Raw genomic sequence first — 17,139 nt, 5'->3', positions numbered from 1 at the left:
AGAGAGAGAGAGAGAGAGAAACATCGACATGAAAGGGACACATCAAATGGCTGCCACCCGCACAACCAGGGCCAGGGACAAACTGCAACTGAGGTATGTGCCCTTAGCGGGAACCAAACCCGGGTCTCTCTGGACTGCAGGCTGATGCTCTAACCGCTGAGCCAAACTGGCCAGGGCCCAGAGCATTTTTATTTTTAGTTAGATACTAACTCAAGGGCCACTGTCATTGGCCCCACCTATACTGTAGCACAAATCAAATCTGCAGCTGCTTCCTTTCTTCCCACCAAAAGCATCAAAGCTCAGAGCAGCAGGCTCCTTGGAAGCAGAAAGTCCAGAAGGCCCAGGAAAGGTGGCACTAGCTCCTGACCTGCTGTAACCAAGTGTGGACGCAGGGGAAGCCACCTAAAAGGTTGACTAGGAGTGGCTTAGCGGTTTTCCTCTTCTTTAACTTGGGCAAATCACAGACTTTGAGCCTCTCATTCCACTCCCATTCCTAGAACAAAAAAGTGTATCTGAAAAATTCTCAGTCCTTACTGTCATTATACTCCTGTCTTACAATATCCTGAAGGAGAACAGCGTTCTCCTTAACTCTCTACTGAAAGCTAAAATGAAGGGGATCCTATGAACAAGTCAGGTGGCCAACATGATGATGGCAACTTCAGCAAAATATAACTGGGTTGACAGAAAAGTGTCGGGAAGAGAGAGTGAGCATCTTTGCTAGTCACACCCTGGTATGAATAGTCTAGTGTTCTTCGTCAGATGAAAGGCCTTCAATCTCATCTCTGTCTCCCCCAATTGCCATCCAGAACGCTTTGGCAACCTTTTCTGCATGCAACTTTCTTTGCTCATGAGGAAGCGCCGCAGCCTTGTCTTTCATTTCCTTTAACTTTGAAAACAGTCTTTCAAAATTCTCCAAATCTCCTCCACCCATAGTAAGACTGGCTAATTCTTGAATATCCAGATCTAACATGGGATCCACAATGCTGTCAACCTGAGCGTCTGCTGTGTTAGCTGTACCACCCCGGTGATCCAAGAGGGATTCAGTCCTATCTGTTGCTGGCAAATGGGGCTGCTCTGAGTGACAGGTGTCTGCGACCCAATGCTATGGTTTGCTCCACCCAATGAGCTGAGAAGGTCAAAGCCTTGGTTCCTATCATTCTTCATCACTACGTTGGACCAGACATTGGCATTCAAGGCTTGAACAATTCGCTTTACTCCTGTAGATTCTGGGAAGTCATCGTCCTCCTCAGGCAACTCTTCAGGACTAAGTTCTACCAGTTCAAAGCCATGTTTTATACACCATTCTTGAGCTTTTTGTCGGTTTACACCATTCTCAGACACTCTATTGCAGACCAAGATCATCACCTCAGGTAACCATGCTTCTGCCAGGGGAAGCCATGAGGAGACAATATCAAGACCAGATTTTTGTGTGCTGTCAAAGTAAACCACAAATGCTTGGACAGACTCTGCAATCTCTGTAGTGATGAGAAATTTGTTGGGCACTACACACAGATTGATGTCAGCTGAATAGTTCTTATTATCAATGGTCCAAGGATATCTCACGGCATCATTGGCAGTTGCTTCCACAACAAGATCTTCCATTCCAAGGATGTGTTGCACCAGCCGGTCTCCAGTGAAGGTGGAAGAGCAGCTGGTGATAAGAGTACAGGGTACACCATCAGCCATAGCTGCACCCAAAGCAACTTCTTGATGCCCCATTTTCCAAGCTGACTTTTCAAGAGCTGTGTCCTGTGTCCTTTATTCCACTGCTTCAGTAATACTGGCATGGCTCAGATTTTGCCACCAGCATCATGCAGAAACAGAGGTGCAGAATATTTTGCACAGTAAAACCTAATCTAAATACATAAATTATACATAAATGTATACATTTTAATGAAATAAGCCAGAATAATAGTGCAAATTCAGTCTGCCAGGTAATTGCACCTAAGCATTTAATTAGTGTATGCAGAATTTTATATTAAGTTGGTTCTTAGCTACTAAACATTTTTGGGAGATGTTTCTAGTCATGGGCCTTCGGCTAACAGGAAGGAAGAGGAGCTTTATAATGAATGTGTGTGTGTGTACCAGCACATTCTGTAGAGATAGCAGAACTGGAGTCTCTAAACACATCATGTGTGCAATCAAGCCCTTTCCTGAAAGTAGTTCTCTTTAAGAGATTCTAGACAATGATGATGTACAGCTATGTATCTTTTCTTCCACAGGAGCTGGGGAAAAAAATAAATACATAATTAAATAAAAGTTACCCAAAGCTTTCCCCTTTATGGTATCCAAATTTTCTGTATTTCTGGAATCCAAGGAGGCATGAGGCAAAGACTCTTAGACTGAGAAAGTCAGTGAACATTTGGGTTGTGAGCTGGACACACACAAATACACATCTCACAGAGAAACTTTAGTAGAAGGAGATCCTAAATTACGTCTGGCAAATAAGGGAGTAGCTTGCATATATGAATATCAAGCTCAATATCATGTAATATTTAAGACATGCAAATATCTTAAATGATGCTCTCTATCTACTTAGTTAACATTAAAACATAACTTCCTTTAGTTCATTTCTGGGTTTGAGCTTCCTAATTTTTTCTCAAGCAATTGAAGTGCAATAACAAGAAGTTTTCTTATCATGGGGCATTTTAGGAACCTTGAGGAACTGTATTTTAAAAACATATATAAAAGCTTTATCATCTTTCTATACAAAATTTGTCTTCATATATACAACTTGCTATATAACAAAATGTTTATAAAATTTTAATTTCCTATACTGTTGAGGTAAAAAGGACTCACAAAGGCTTGGTAATAGCAGTTATTTTGGAAGCTCCATTTTTGTTTATTTTTCCAATGTGGTCCTTGTTAGATTGTATTTCTCAAGCTAAGATCATAAGATACTGATGATAAAAGTATCTTGCCTTTCCAATCTAGGCGGTTGCTGACAGCTAGTTATCAAAGGACATCACCATTTTACAATAGGAACTCAACACAGAAGGTATGAAGGAAAGCCATTTTATTTTTCCCTAGATAAATTTTAAAATAAAAGATTTTAATGGAAAACTTTTAGTACCACCATGTTACCCTGAATGCCAGTCACACTTTGTCTTTCATACATGTAGGAAGTTCCAATCAGAATACACATTTCCCCACGGCCCTTCAACAGTTTTACATGTACAGAATTTTCTGCTATTTTGCTTTAGCAAATAGCAACATAATTCACGTCTTCTATGTGACACCTAAAATCCAGTCCTATTTTTGTTAATACAGTTAGAAAAATAAAAGCCTTAAAAATTCATGGTATGTGTTCACGGTGCTATCACATAATCTCTTCAAATGTAAGATCATTTAAAAAATTTGTACATAACAACTTTCTGGTTTTATTTGAAAGGCTTAAGACTTGAACTCTAGTAAGACTGTTAAGTCAATGTACATATCAATGATTTTATTTTATGTTTACTTGCATTGGGATAGTTAATTTCCATTGTCCACTGAATGAATGCCTTTCAAATATTAATAAATATATTACAGTATTTACAAGCATTCTTATCTACTCTGACACTGATACAAAGCTAAACCATGAGAAAGAAGACAAAGATCTCCCAACAGGGTGAGTTCATGAGGTCTGGGACAAAAGCAATGGGTGGGTGCTTGTGCCTGGAGGGAGTCAGGGTAAGAGTTAGGGGATGCAATGCAGGGAGGACAGCTCAGGTGTGTGTCCAAGCTCTAAGACACATCAGGTTCCAAGTGAGATCATCTAGCCAACAACAGTTTTGTTGTTGGAACAGAAGTAAGTGCCAAATAGCTGGAAACCAGGACAAAGAGGAACACTATGAAGGTATGTTATTTTAGTAGTAAGAAGAGGAAGACAGACCTAAGGTCAGGTTGAGGATTGTAAGACCACACTGTACAAGCTGTTAGTGAACTGCTCTCTGAAAATTTAGCTAATTTAGTGGAGGTGTTTGAAACATGTCATAGATAGAAAAAGATTAAATGCAAGGAATTATTTTGGCAACAAAAAGTGATGCTAATTTGATTGATATAATTTCAATTATATCATGTGCCCTTTTCTTACACTATTTTCTGCAAACTGTCTCATGCAGATATGCCATCCGTGTGACTTCTTTAATGCACCTGGCAAACCTCATTAATGCTGTTGAACAATTTACCTTGTAATGCTCTGGTAAGAGGTGATCATGATGCCCAAATCAGCCTATATAAAGAAGTCAAGACAAAGATTCAAATATGCTATATATTTGTCTTGTGAATGTAGATGAAATATTCATTTTGGGAGTTTCTTTTCTTATGTTTAAATAACAACAATGAACTAATCATTTTAAAAAGCATGCATCCCAGGTCATATAAAATACCATTCTCTCTGCTTTGCATCCTTCCTGGTGGTAGTTTAGAGGCCCAACCTGGGCCTTCAAAGGGTGTGGCTCCCACCAAATCATCTGGGGTAGAGAGTTCAAATAGGCCCTTGGAAAATTTTAGGAATGAGATTCACCCAATATAATGTTTAAGCTCTTAAACAAGAGTCTTTAACATAATTTAAACATTTGCATAATCAGTAAGGGTTCTCTGGTAGCCCACTTTTACATGCAAATACAGACAAATTGTTTACATGCATTGTTTTAGTCAACTGGTAAAGTTTATTTCATAAGTAAAAGAATCTTAAGCCATTTACTAAATTGTAAATTTCAATCCCTTAGAAACTACTACCAGAGCAGTTTTGAGGTATTACTGTTAATTTAATACAGACATGTTGCTATACTTTGATGTGGTATGAAATGTGACTGCCATGCCTTTTATTAAATGGTGCTGTCGAAGTGTTGACTATAGATGTGTCCTATAACTTTTAGGAAATTATTGTGCATGTGCATTTCCTGATTTTTCAAACATTAATGACAATTTGATTGGTTGATCATTTTTAAGCATATCAAAATAATAAAGTATAGTCCATGGCATGGTCCAGACAAGCTGAGAAATTTCAAGTATACAATGTTATCCTTAATTCTACCTTCATCAAAAACCCACTCTACTTGCTCAAATTGTTTACAAGGAAAACTTGTGCAAAAAGCATCCAAAAAGACTAATAGCAGGTTAATTATCTTGTAATTTTAAAAGAACTAGACAATGTATTTTTTTTAAACTTCATTTATAAAAATAAATACATTTTAGTTTGAGACCTTAGGTGCCAAATTGTGGCTTGATTTAGTCATGATGGCTACACTATAAAGGTATGAAAAACATAGTTGAAAATATATGAGCTCTGGTTTATTCCCCATAGTGTGACCAAGAGCTGGCACCTTGTGCTGTTACAGCCCTTTGTATAGTGAAATTCAGTTTCACTTTAACACACTCAAGATGTTGACAAACGTTTAGTTAATCCTTGTCCCGAAACTCCCACAAAACTTTAATTCTTAGACCTCCATTTTAAAACTACAACTAACCATAATACATGCAAGATAGGGAATGGAAACCTGTCACCCACTCAAGAGACACTGATCCATTTTACCGGGGCAGACACAGCAGCTCAGAGAAAATGATTATCCACTTGGGTGTACAGCTTATTTAGATGTTTTACTAAAATGTAGGCATAAAGTCCCTCCTGTAGTCTTTATCTCAGAGCAACAATACTTTAAAATCAGTTTGATAGTATGAACAAATCCTTGTAGGTTTTGTGCTCGGAGATAACTAGTCTGGCCCCATGCCAGAGATCTGGTGTGTGGCAGGGCTCTGGACCACTATGTACATTAGTTAGGAACAATGTCAGGTGGAAGTGCCAATATGACTTACTGCTTAGAACTGTGCTAACATTGAAACCTTTGTTAGGCTGATTCTCACATGAGAAGATTTTGCTTTAGTCAGAAAATTATAAGAGGAACAGTAAGGAACTGAACTAAGGAAAAAGTTTCTGGATTCCAAATCTACACACACATAAAAGCAAGTTTCAAACTATTGTCCTCTCAGTGCAAACGAGCAATTGGCTGTCCTGTCACATATCATCAATTGATATGAACACAGCTTTCAGTCTGTGGAACAATGTGATGCAGCCAAAACCTGATCTAATGCAAATCAAGCCTGTTAACTAAAACCAAAGCAAGGAGAGACAGTCCAGCTCAGTGTTCTCCCACACTAATGCCTACTCTGAACACAAAAGCAACTGAAAGGCACAGGGCTCAGATTTCATTGATAGTCCTCTCTGAAGGGCAGTATTCTGAGGGGCCTGGTGAGGACATATAGAAAGACTGTGTTTTCCTTTTTAATCGGGCTCTTTTGTTGGCCAACACCAGGCTACGGCGGCTTGAACTGATGATTTCAGAAATAAACTTTTTGCAGTCTACACACACCTCCATAGTACTCCAGTCCTCCATTAACTCTTTGGGAAACTGTAGTTCTTCATCTGATTTGTCCACAGACTTAGATTTTGAGAACCTGGAAAAAAACAAAACGTTTAAAAACATCAAGTATTATTACTCAAAGTTCTATTGCAATACTAAGAAAATATGTGCAAAAAAAGAAAATTTGTCGCAAAAACATTATGGAATGGTGAGTAATTCAGTCATGTTATGTTCTTCCAAAGAAGAATTTCTAATTGAAGACAAGGTTCAAAATATTTGTTAAAAAATGAAACACATATCACATATCTCACTTATATCTGAAATCTAATGAATAAAATAAACTGATGAACAAATAGGTCCAAAGACATGGAAGCAGGGAACAGACTGACATATCTCAGATGGAAGGGGAGAGGGATAGGAAGAGATTAACCAAAGAACTTATATGCATATATACATAACCAATGGACACAGACAACAGTGTGGTGAAGGCCGGGGGGGGGGGGGGGCTGGACAGAGGTGGGGGGAAATGAGGGACATCTGTAACACCTCAACAGTAAAAATAAGTAAGTAAGTAAGTAAGTAAGTAAATAAATAAATAAAACCAGAAAACATATTTTATTAAGAAATAATACTGTTTGGCGAGGATGTGGAAAAAAGGGAACCACAGTACACTGTTGCTGGGAATGCAGATTGGTGCAGCCACTGTGAAAAGCAGTATGGAGTTATCTGAAAAAACTAAAAAATGGAACTGCCTTATAACCTAGTGATTCCTCTTCTGGGAATTATCTGAAAAAACCCAAAACACTAATTTGAAGGAATATATGCATTCCTGTGTTCACTGCAGTGTAATTTACAATAACCAAGATTTGGAAGCAGCCCGAGTGTCCATCAGTAGAAGTCTAGATAAAAAAGCTGTTGTACATTTACACAATGGAATACTACTCTGCCATAAAAAGGAAGAAAAATTTACCCTTTGTGACAGAATGGATGGCCCTGGAGAACATTATGCTAAGTGAAATAAGCCAGTCAGTGAGAGACAAGTACCATATGATTTCAATCATATGTGTAATTTAACAAACAAATTAAATTACCAAGCAAAATAGAGACAGACTCATAGATAGAGAGCAGGCAGACAGCTCTTGGGAGTGGGAGGATTGAGCAAAAAAAAAAAAAAAGAAATACTGAAAATCTTAGCATTTCTTTTAGAATTTTTAGAAAACAGGATATTAAGGTAGTCATCACCTGATTATCATGCGTATAGATTATGAACTTTAACAACTAAGATGAAATAAAGTACATGTTGTTAATGTCCTACTGATGATTCAGAAGGAACTTTAAGTTCTTTCTCAGTAACCCCATGTCATGCTTAATGAACATTAGTTAAATGCAGATGGTAGGTCAGACTACAGGAAATAGAAGTAAATTTATATTAATCCTATGACACATCCTGAAAAATTATCTTTGGACTAGCTATCTTGTAATTTCTGAATTTATCTGTATATTTGGGTGACTGATTATTTGGATTCCAGAGAGCTGGAGTTAACTAAACCAACATCATAATATATATTTTGGTTAATTTTTTGAAATAACGAGGAATCACTTATTCATTTACCATTTTAATGAAACCAATAGGAAATCAGGTTCAGAGTAAGTACAAAAAAGAACAATAGATTATTATTTGCACTACCTTGAGCCCTCTGCAGGGGTAGCTCTGTCTAGCATTTGGTACCAATGCCAGTGTCTGCCCCCCACTACCCCTTCCCAGTAGGTGGCTGATGCATCAAACAGAATCCTCTTGGGCCCTGCCGGTATGTAATGCAAGCTGGCCTGACCTCCTTCCACCTTTCTTAAGGACCAATACTAACCTTACTCTGCATTAAATAGAAAGGGACTGATATTCAGGCAACTTTTTTTCTTTTAAATTGCCATCTCTTGGTATAAAACTTCATTTCTTCCTTTACAATAGAAAACTAAATTGCAGACCACTGTAAACATAGGAGTAAACAGATTTTCTTTTAAAACTAATAAAGGAAAGAAGACTATTACATGAAAGTTTTCAACTCCATTGAAAATAGGGCAGATTTAAAGATGACTTTAAAAGGACACACAAAAGTAATTATTTCTAAATAGAAATAAAAATAAACTATGAGAGTAATGTATCCTTCAAGTAGCTAACCACTATCCCTTGACAAAGTACCTTTTGGAAGTTTTGGAGATTTGTATGCAAGTTAAAACTATATTAAAATCAACCAACCAACCAACTAATCCAAACCCTCTAGAGCCAAAACCTTGCCACATCACCACAGTGCTCAAAAGGAGCATTCTTCTTTTTATCCTCACCCGAGGACATTTTTCCATTTTTTGTTCAGGTAGAGTGGGAGGGAGAAAGAGGAACAGAGAGAGAGAGAGAGAAACATCGATGTGAAAGGGACACATCGAGTGGCTGCCACCCGCACAACCGACCAGGGCCGGGGACAAACTGCAACCGAGGTACATGCCCTTAGCGGGAACCGAACCCAGGTCTCTCAGGACCGCAGGTCGATGCTCCAACCGCTGAGCCAAACCGGCCAGGGCGCATTCTTCTTTTTCAAAGGATGCTCTGAAGATCCAGGCCTCCTACTTACCTGGCAATGCTCCGTAGTGGCCGCTGGTGGCTACTGGGGGGTTTTTCTGGCCTCATCATACAACTTTCTCCTCTTTGTGAGGCAGAAGGTCCCAATGAAAAGATAGGAAGAGTGGCGTATGGCTTGGATGGCAGCCGCATCTATTATCCCAAATAAAACTGAGAATGAGCAGTACTGTTAAAAAGGCAATCTATTAAAATTACTATTATAATGTCACCAAGCTTAGCTTACCTTTTTGCAACACTGTGAGCACACGGGCCTGTATACAAAATCAGAAGTATTACTTGGTATGATACCACAGATAAGACTGGAGAGTTAAAGATGCCAATGCTGCATGGTTGTAAATTTCTACAATAAATTGCAAAAACTCTCTGGTTCTTCCATCAGAATATAATAGATTGATACAAATGTGGATTGCCAAAAAGATGATCAATCTGTAAAAATGAACTCTCACACTAGTTCCTATAAAAGGATCAACTTACATCTGGAATTTTCTTATTTGTTTATCCAACAGTCATATGATAATTACATCTATTTTTTTCCTGTTCAAACATGATATTATTAGAATTATCTTGATTATGTAAAAGAAATAAGTGCAGAGAACCATTTTCCTGGTTCAACACCAAATAATTGTTTGATCCACTCTTTTGAAGAAATTATTATTCTTAACCCATTATGCACAATGTGATAATAGATTATTATTAATATTGTTCCTATGGAGAAAAATGATGAATCAATGAAGTTAACTAGTATTTTTTGACTATTGCCATCAATTACAGAAAAAAAAAAAACCTTACCTCTTACAGAACTGACAGGTATAAGACCAGGTGAAGAAGGAAAATCTCCTGGTTCGGCAACAAAAGCAAAGCTAAAAAATACAAATGTAAAGGAGAGAAAAAAAAGCATCGCCAACAGTTACTTTCCTAATTTACATGGTTGAATATAATTTACATTTATACATTGGGGAAGTTTAGTACACAGGAGGAGGAAGAGAATTCAGAAACTCTGTTTTTATGGTTGGCTCTGTGATAAGAACATGGTTCGTTCTTTTATTACCTTTTAAGAGGTAATAAAAGGCCACAGCTCTCTAGAGTTTCACCATCACGGAAGTAATTGGAAGAAGGTTCTGAAAAAATCTCTCCTGTATAACGACTAAATGCAGACATGGTTTTATGAAGGCATACCATTATTTATTATAGTTGTTTTAAAACTTCCAGAGTTTTTAATTTTAAGGGAGAACATACTTTGGTGAGCAAGGCAGAACAAGAACTGACTTCTGGAGAATAAGCCTGTTACTTCCTAAAATCTCCTAAAAGTCCTGCACTTTTTGGCTAGCAGATAGCTTCTTCAGGAGACCATGCATGTGAATGACCATTCTGCTAACCCTGCTCATCAATCAACTTTAAACAGCTCTACCTTTCCTTTCTTCAGGGCAGTGTAGACATCTTTATATTGTTGGTATTTTTCCAGCTCTGCCTTCACCAGGACCTGACGAATATGCATCACTTCCTCCACAGTAAGAGCTAGGCATTCCACTGGAAAGCAGAATTCCTCCTGAAATTCAAAATTCCACATGAATAAGAAACTCTCACCCCCTTTTCTGGCATTGCAAAATTTCCCTCCAGATCAGACACCTGGTTAGTAGCTTCTGAGAAGAAAAGAGGTCCCAGTGAACACTGGAACAGAGCAGGCTTACTCTGGGGACCACATAATTTTTAATTACATCAAGACAACATATGGCAGACACTTCTAGGGATCATGTTGAAACATTGTAGTCCACTGAAGTTTCCTAAAAATTAAACTTCCTCACATTTGTTTAGCTATGTATCTACGCACTGAAATCTTGACAAAAATATTGTTCTAAACCAAATTTGTCATTTGTCTCCTATGATTACACAAAGACATTACTTAGTGTTGTGTTGATACTATATGCTAATAGATAAATAACAAATCAAAAACATTGGTACTATTTTTAAAATTTGTTTGTGGTACCCAGAGTAGCCAAAAAAAAGGTGGTTAGTAATTTATACGGAAAAGCATAGTGGTAAGTTACATCAGCACACCTTGAAAAATCCTAATGGTATGAGTGGAGCTGGAACACTGGTGCAGTTTACAGCCAAAAGGCAATCTCTACAGGCTGCCCCATAGTTCTCTAGATTTCTGTTATTACTTTTAAACAGCTACTGAATGCACAGTCAGCATTGGAAAGATGTGGATAAAAATCAGAAAAATGTCACAATAAATATTTATGTTGATGGGTTTATGTTAATAGTTTCCCTAAAAACAGCTGAGGAAGATGTTGATGTAACTGATCCCACTGAATAAAGAGCCTCAAATCCATCTGCTCCCCATCCGGCCTGTTGTTGATTGGTGGATCTAATAGAAAGACAGAACAGTCTTGTGCATTTGCACCCTGCCAGGCTTCACAAGGGCCATTGTGGTGTAGTGACACTGAAACTTAATGTTCTCAGTACAAACACATTATAATTCACTCCCCCCCCACACACACAATAGCACTGGTCATAGGCATTCTGGAATCAAACAAGCCAATTAAGAAAGCACATGACTATGAATGCAGTTTTAACATTCAGTTCTGTCTTTCAATCAGAGAAAAACAAAAACAAATCTAGGTTGTAAATTTGAGAAACATTAGCATTTACTAAAAAAAGTAGTTTGAAGAACAACTGATTCTTACTAATAGTCAATACCAAATCGTCTCTGTTCAAGCTAAATTAAGGAAGGTTAAATTTACTTAATAGTGTTTTGGAAAAAATCCTGCAACTAAATTTTTAACATGAAGAAAGTATTTGGAGGCTGGGAAAACAGATTGTTCAGAGAGATCATATCATTTACTCTGAGATATCTAAAATGCTTTTAAAAAAATCAACATCACATAATTTTCTCCTCCAAAGATAATAGGATTAAATGGGCATGTTCAATATCTACTCTGCTTTGTTCCATCAAGAAAAAAATTTAGCGTCAAATGGGACAAGGCCCTGACTCTGTAAATGTTAGTACATTAAAACTGTACTAGGTAAGTACTATTTGCTGCAAACATCTGAATGACAGCTTTTCTGAGCTTTGAACATATTTCATAAAACTTTTCCTATGGTAATTTTCAATCATCAGTTATGTGTATGACTGTGGTACATTTTCTGACAGCTAACCCTGTGACAAAATTGTTGACTTGGAACAAAATAATGTATAAATCTAGCAAATAACCAGATAATCACTACTGAGATTTGTTGTTATACACACTTGGAAGATGGCAAATAGTGCCAATTTAATGAACTTTACAACTTAGATGCCTGGCTGGTAAATATTTCTGGTAGAAGGAATGCTTTTTATCTGCAAGGGTACACCAGCACATGTAAACAACCTGACAGCCTGTACTGCTCTCTCCTCAGTTTTAACTCATACCAGGGCTTAGTCAAGCATACTTTCAACTTACTGCTTTGAACCATACCCAAATCCAGTACTTCATAGGATATAATAAGAAATTGTGGATTTTTTGGTTTGTGTTAATTTTCTTTTTAAAATTTTCAAGTAGATTACCCTTTAGTAAGATAATTTCCATCAGGACAAATGCTAATGTTTTAATTCTGGTGCTTTCCCAAGGACAACAAAACTTTAATGCAACATGACAAAAAATAATAGTTACTAGAATAGTTTTCATTGACAAAAAATATTGATTCAATATGCCCAAAGTCAAATTAAACCTTAACAGATCTTGCTGAGATACAAATGCTGCAAACATAAAGAACACTCAGGATTTTAACTGAGAGTCAGAGTCCCTTTCCCACTGTGACACCGGGGTCAGTCACTCCTACAACAAGCATTAAGCTCATATTTGTGGTAAGACATGGACTATAAGAACTAGAGCAGCATGACTCCAATTCTTTATTCTTTGTGCTTAAAAATGACTCAAATTTAGGAAAGGGAAGAGGAATCTGAAAGTGTTTTAATGATGATTACAATATGCTATAGAAGCAGATGTGCCTCTAGAACTCACTTTTATGTATGTTACTAAAATAACAAAGTTTTTGTTGAAGGTTTTGGTTATTTTTACCATTCAAAAGGGGTCAGAGTTAGGCAGCACAGAAATCAGAGAGCAAAATGTATAATCTGGTTACTGTGCCACAGAGAGAAATGGGAACAGTCACATTTTATGTAGTGTTCTAGATCATCAAAAACTTCATAAATGAGTAGCAGACACTTAAAAACTGTCCAAAATAATAATTGTTTTATGAGTTTTTAAGTTCAAAGGTAGATTTAAATAAAAATAGCAATTATTAAGTTTAATTACTTTTTCATTTTTCCAAGTTTAACTTTAAAACTCAAAGTGAATTCTTTGCCTGAAGTAATATGTGGATTTAGTACACAGATATCTGTGTTTGGAGAGGACTGATAATAAAAATAACGATGTTGAAGATCTGCAATAACAGCAGTAGGAGTGACAGGGGTTAAAATGGATCCCTGCACTTCGCCATACTGCCCAAATGGCCAGATCTAAAAATGAGAAAAAGGTCAGAGATTTATCCTCTATTTCATGACAAACAAACAGGAAAAGGGATTTGTTGTTTCTCATTTACATTCACAGTTCTTTTCTAAATCAAGATGGGCAATAAAGAATAACAAAAAAAACAGGGGCTGGCTCATTTGTCAAAGACACGGTTAGTAAATAAGGGACCCCGCATGAGGTGGAACGGGCAAGGCTGCGGCCAACACTGGTCAGCAGCCTGCGTTATGCTGCGGGTAGGGGAAGCTTCACTGTGGTTCTGGGGCTTTTTATTTCACGGAGGTTTCAAAATTGTCATACTTCTTAAAAAAAAATACATTCTATATGAAAACCTCAAAAACAATAATAAAATGCAGGATTACTTAAAAGATGTAAAATAATCACACCAATAAAAAGAAAACATAAAATTTCTCTCTACAGAGAAGTGGGTTATCACAAAAACCACATAACACTCTGACCATCACAACACAGGTGCTGGGGAAGAGATTCTCTGAGCCCAGGGGAGACACATACTATGGGCAAACAGCCTCTCGAAGCTCAGGGTGTGTGGGTCACAGACAATGACATGGTTCTGTGAGAGGTAGAATCCCCTGGGGTGACAGCCTGGCAGTAGCAAATGCTCCTCTGACGGCAGCACGGCCCTGGGATGAAAGCACCCACAGGCTCTCAGAGTGCCTCTGTCCATGGAGAAGAAGAGGGCATTTCTCCTGCTGCAAAATTGGGTCATTTGAAGAGACAAACACTCACAGGTCCCTATAATCTGATGCTGCATTTTGAGTTTGTTGTCCTTTCAAAGTTATTTTTCCTCTCAACTGAAATCATAGTGTGATCTACATATCCTACAAATGATTGGAATCAATAATCAGAAGCAAAGTGCCCATCTAAGCTGTTAATTCTTGCAGAGTGCAGGAATTGAGGTATCATTGTCAAAGAGATAGAGTAAAATAATTCCCAGAACCAGCAGAAAGAGGCCAACCTTTGAGGATTTCCACCTGCTGGTAAAAGCTCTCTCACATAGATAATACATAGCCCCTGCTACCCCAAACATGGCTGCTTCAAAAGGATGAGAGCTGAGCAGAGAAGCTGTTTGTATGGTAGAAAAAAGTGGTCGGAAAGGCGTCCTTGGCCATACATTGTTTATCCTAGGAACCTGAACAGTAGATAAGGGAAAAAGAAAATGGCAGGGGGAAAAGAAAAGGAGAAAATAATGCTAAACATGAGTGACCTACAAATAGCGATTACAGAGCATGAAAGAAAAATGAAACAAAACAAAACCACAAAGGATGTTAATGGTAGATTCCATACGTGTGTCCATGCCAACATCTGCACAACCGTATGTATAAATCGGTAATCAAACCATGAAGTCATTCATTCCTACAGAATCTCAAAGTTTACACAGCAAAGACCTAAATTTCAGGTTTTCTAACTGGCTGACTGGTGAACAGTTTCCTAAACCAGGCTCATGGGGATGCAGGACAGGGGCAACTCTTCCTGCTGTGCCAGAGCGTGGGTATGTACACCAAGCAAGCGCTTGCTCCCCTAGGGAAGGTTCTTAAAGACAGGTAACTTTCATTTAGGTGGGCAATCACATTTGGCCAAATGATGAAAAATTACATTTTAAATCATCCTAAGAAAAGGGAGGGAGATAAAGTTAAAATAACTAACAAAAAAGACATTTCCAGTAAAGAGATTAGAAATACAAAGTGATTCCATTTCTAAAATATAGTTAAAATGTTAAATTATCATCCTTTAAAAACAATACTTATCAAGCTAGAGGGCACCACACACAGAAGTGTAATTTTTGGATTTCCTGAGATATGCTATTAGCAAGAAAAGTCATTACTTGACCTGGATATTATTTTGTCTCAGCTGGTACCTAGGAGAGAGCGTAGTTCTGTGTGGAACCTGACCACCACCTGGTATTGACCAGAGGTGCTCACCCAATGCCGTTCACTGAGACCCTTCTTAGCGATTACAAATTCGTTTTACTTTGCTCTCTTTCCCACGAAAAAAACCAACTTACAGCTCAACCAACCACATGCTAAGAGTTGCCCTTTACCAGGAAATATATTTCACAGGCCCTTGATGTGGACTGATAGTCTTTCTTGGCAATGTTGTTACTACCTGAAACACCTTTGTAATCTGATAGTTGATTGATAATTGTAAGATTTAAGTCTAACTTCAACAATGATGCCATATGATCACAAGACAGGTACACATCTAAATGATAAACTGGCTTCTAGGAAAAGCCATGTGAAGAGAAGAATCTCCTAATTATCGGACTTGTAAAAAAAAATCACTAAGAATCTCCCTCTTACATATTTTTAAATTGTAACAGTAATTGTATATTTTGATAAAGCAATAACTTATTCACATTAACAAAAATTTTCAGATTTTAAAGTCTGAACCTGTCTAATTAGAGTTCTGTTTTCCTGCTATATTTAATCAAATATCAGTGTTCTGGTGATTATTTAGAAGTTAAGAGGAATACTGTCAAGAAGTGCCATAAAATCATTAATTGCATTGTTTGGGAGCAGAGATGACTGATCAAATTTCAAAACTGTAAGCTCTGTTCAAATTTACTATCTTCATAATAACCACACTATATCCCTCTATTTTGTGTGATGCATCAAAGCCTAAAAATATGGATTAAGCATATTCCAGTTTTTTTATTCAGAGTATCTGAAAAAAAAAAAAAAAAAAAAAAAAAAGAACATTAGATGTTAGGTTGCCAGTAGTACTATTAATTGGTGATCTATTCTTCCTGGCAAGGCCTTGTGTCCTATGTCCCACTGTTCTGAGAAATGGGTGGCTACTACATGAATCCAAGCCTCTGGAAAACAGCAAAAACTGTCAGCCAGTCCAAACAGTAGCTTCGGTTCCAAAACATATGTGGAAACAATGGATTATGGTTTTTAACAGATCAAAATTCTCCCCCGGTACTTCTGCCTTAATGTCTACAGTAGCTAGACTTAGCTAAATTCTTTGATTAGTTTTAACAAATTTTCAGTGGATTAATACCCTTTGAAAGGAAGAAAACATGTCTGTAATAATCCATACTTTCAACCATTAATAAGTCTTCTGGGGAAAAAAAAGTACTTTAAATAAACAAAGACTGGTCAAATTTCATTTAGGTTGCTATTAGGGTTGATTTTCTTTAGCTGTTAAAAACAATTAAGGTTAAAGTTCATTCTAACCTTTGAAAGTTTTTTCTTCTAACTATCATCTCAAGAAAGCTACTGACTCTAGGTCCTCTAACTGATTCTTCAGTTACTATGCAGTCTTTGAGTTACTTACAAGAGATCGGGAGCTCTGCTTGGATGGTGGCAGAAACTGTCTCACATTAGTAGGTGTTTCCTTTTCAATGGAATGTCGTCTCTGGGGTGGCTGTCGTCTCTCTGGCTGGGGTGTTGATGATATGGGCAAGAATTTTGGAGGTGCTAAAGAAATGAATTAACCAAATTGAAATGAACTTTCTTACTGTGAGGATTGTTATAGAAGAATCTTTGCAAGATAAACTTGCTACAGAAATTGAAAGAAAAAAAGTGAAAAATACTCCATGTTTTAAAAATATTCAATCAAATTCCTACATAAAAACACAATATAAGTACAGTCTCAAATTTGTACATATAAGTGCCTCCAATGTTATTTT

The 17,139-nt window shown here is 37.3% G+C and overlaps 2 protein-coding genes across 4 annotated transcripts in view; both read right to left on the bottom strand.

The window, feature by feature from the left end:
• Window positions 1-339: 339 nt before the first annotated feature.
• LOC118618866 (alpha- and gamma-adaptin-binding protein p34-like) lies at window positions 340-1,686 on the bottom strand. Its single transcript, XM_036245412.1, is given in 3 exon segments — window positions 340-493; window positions 728-1,095; window positions 1,098-1,686. Coding segments are annotated over 2 exon segments (942 nt in total). The 3' UTR covers window positions 340-493; window positions 728-742.
• Window positions 1,687-2,888: 1,202 nt separating this feature from the next.
• SPIRE1 (spire type actin nucleation factor 1) overlaps window positions 2,889-17,139 on the bottom strand; it is a 322,380-nt gene continuing 308,129 nt past the window's right edge. For 2 of the 3 annotated variants that reach the window (XM_036244295.1, XM_036244296.1), the window contains 6 exons: window positions 16,785-16,927; window positions 10,385-10,522; window positions 9,766-9,836; window positions 9,200-9,227; window positions 8,969-9,108; window positions 2,889-6,438 (listed from right to left, as the gene is read on the bottom strand). In XM_036244295.1, the coding sequence (XP_036100188.1) occupies window positions 6,183-6,438; window positions 8,969-9,108; window positions 9,200-9,227; window positions 9,766-9,836; window positions 10,385-10,522; window positions 16,785-16,927 (776 nt within the window). In that variant the 3' untranslated portion in view covers window positions 2,889-6,182. The remainder of the gene's footprint in view (window positions 6,439-8,968; window positions 9,109-9,199; window positions 9,228-9,765; window positions 9,837-10,384; window positions 10,523-16,784; window positions 16,928-17,139) is intronic. The other variant, XM_036244294.1, reaches the window with a different exon arrangement.

Source organism: Molossus molossus, unplaced genomic scaffold (genome assembly GCF_014108415.1).
Source record: "Molossus molossus isolate mMolMol1 unplaced genomic scaffold, mMolMol1.p scaffold_m16_p_6, whole genome shotgun sequence".
NCBI lineage: Eukaryota > Metazoa > Chordata > Mammalia > Chiroptera > Molossidae > Molossus > Molossus molossus.
The sequence above is the reverse complement of the archived record's forward strand: the minus strand, read 5'-3'. Positions and strand labels throughout refer to the sequence as shown.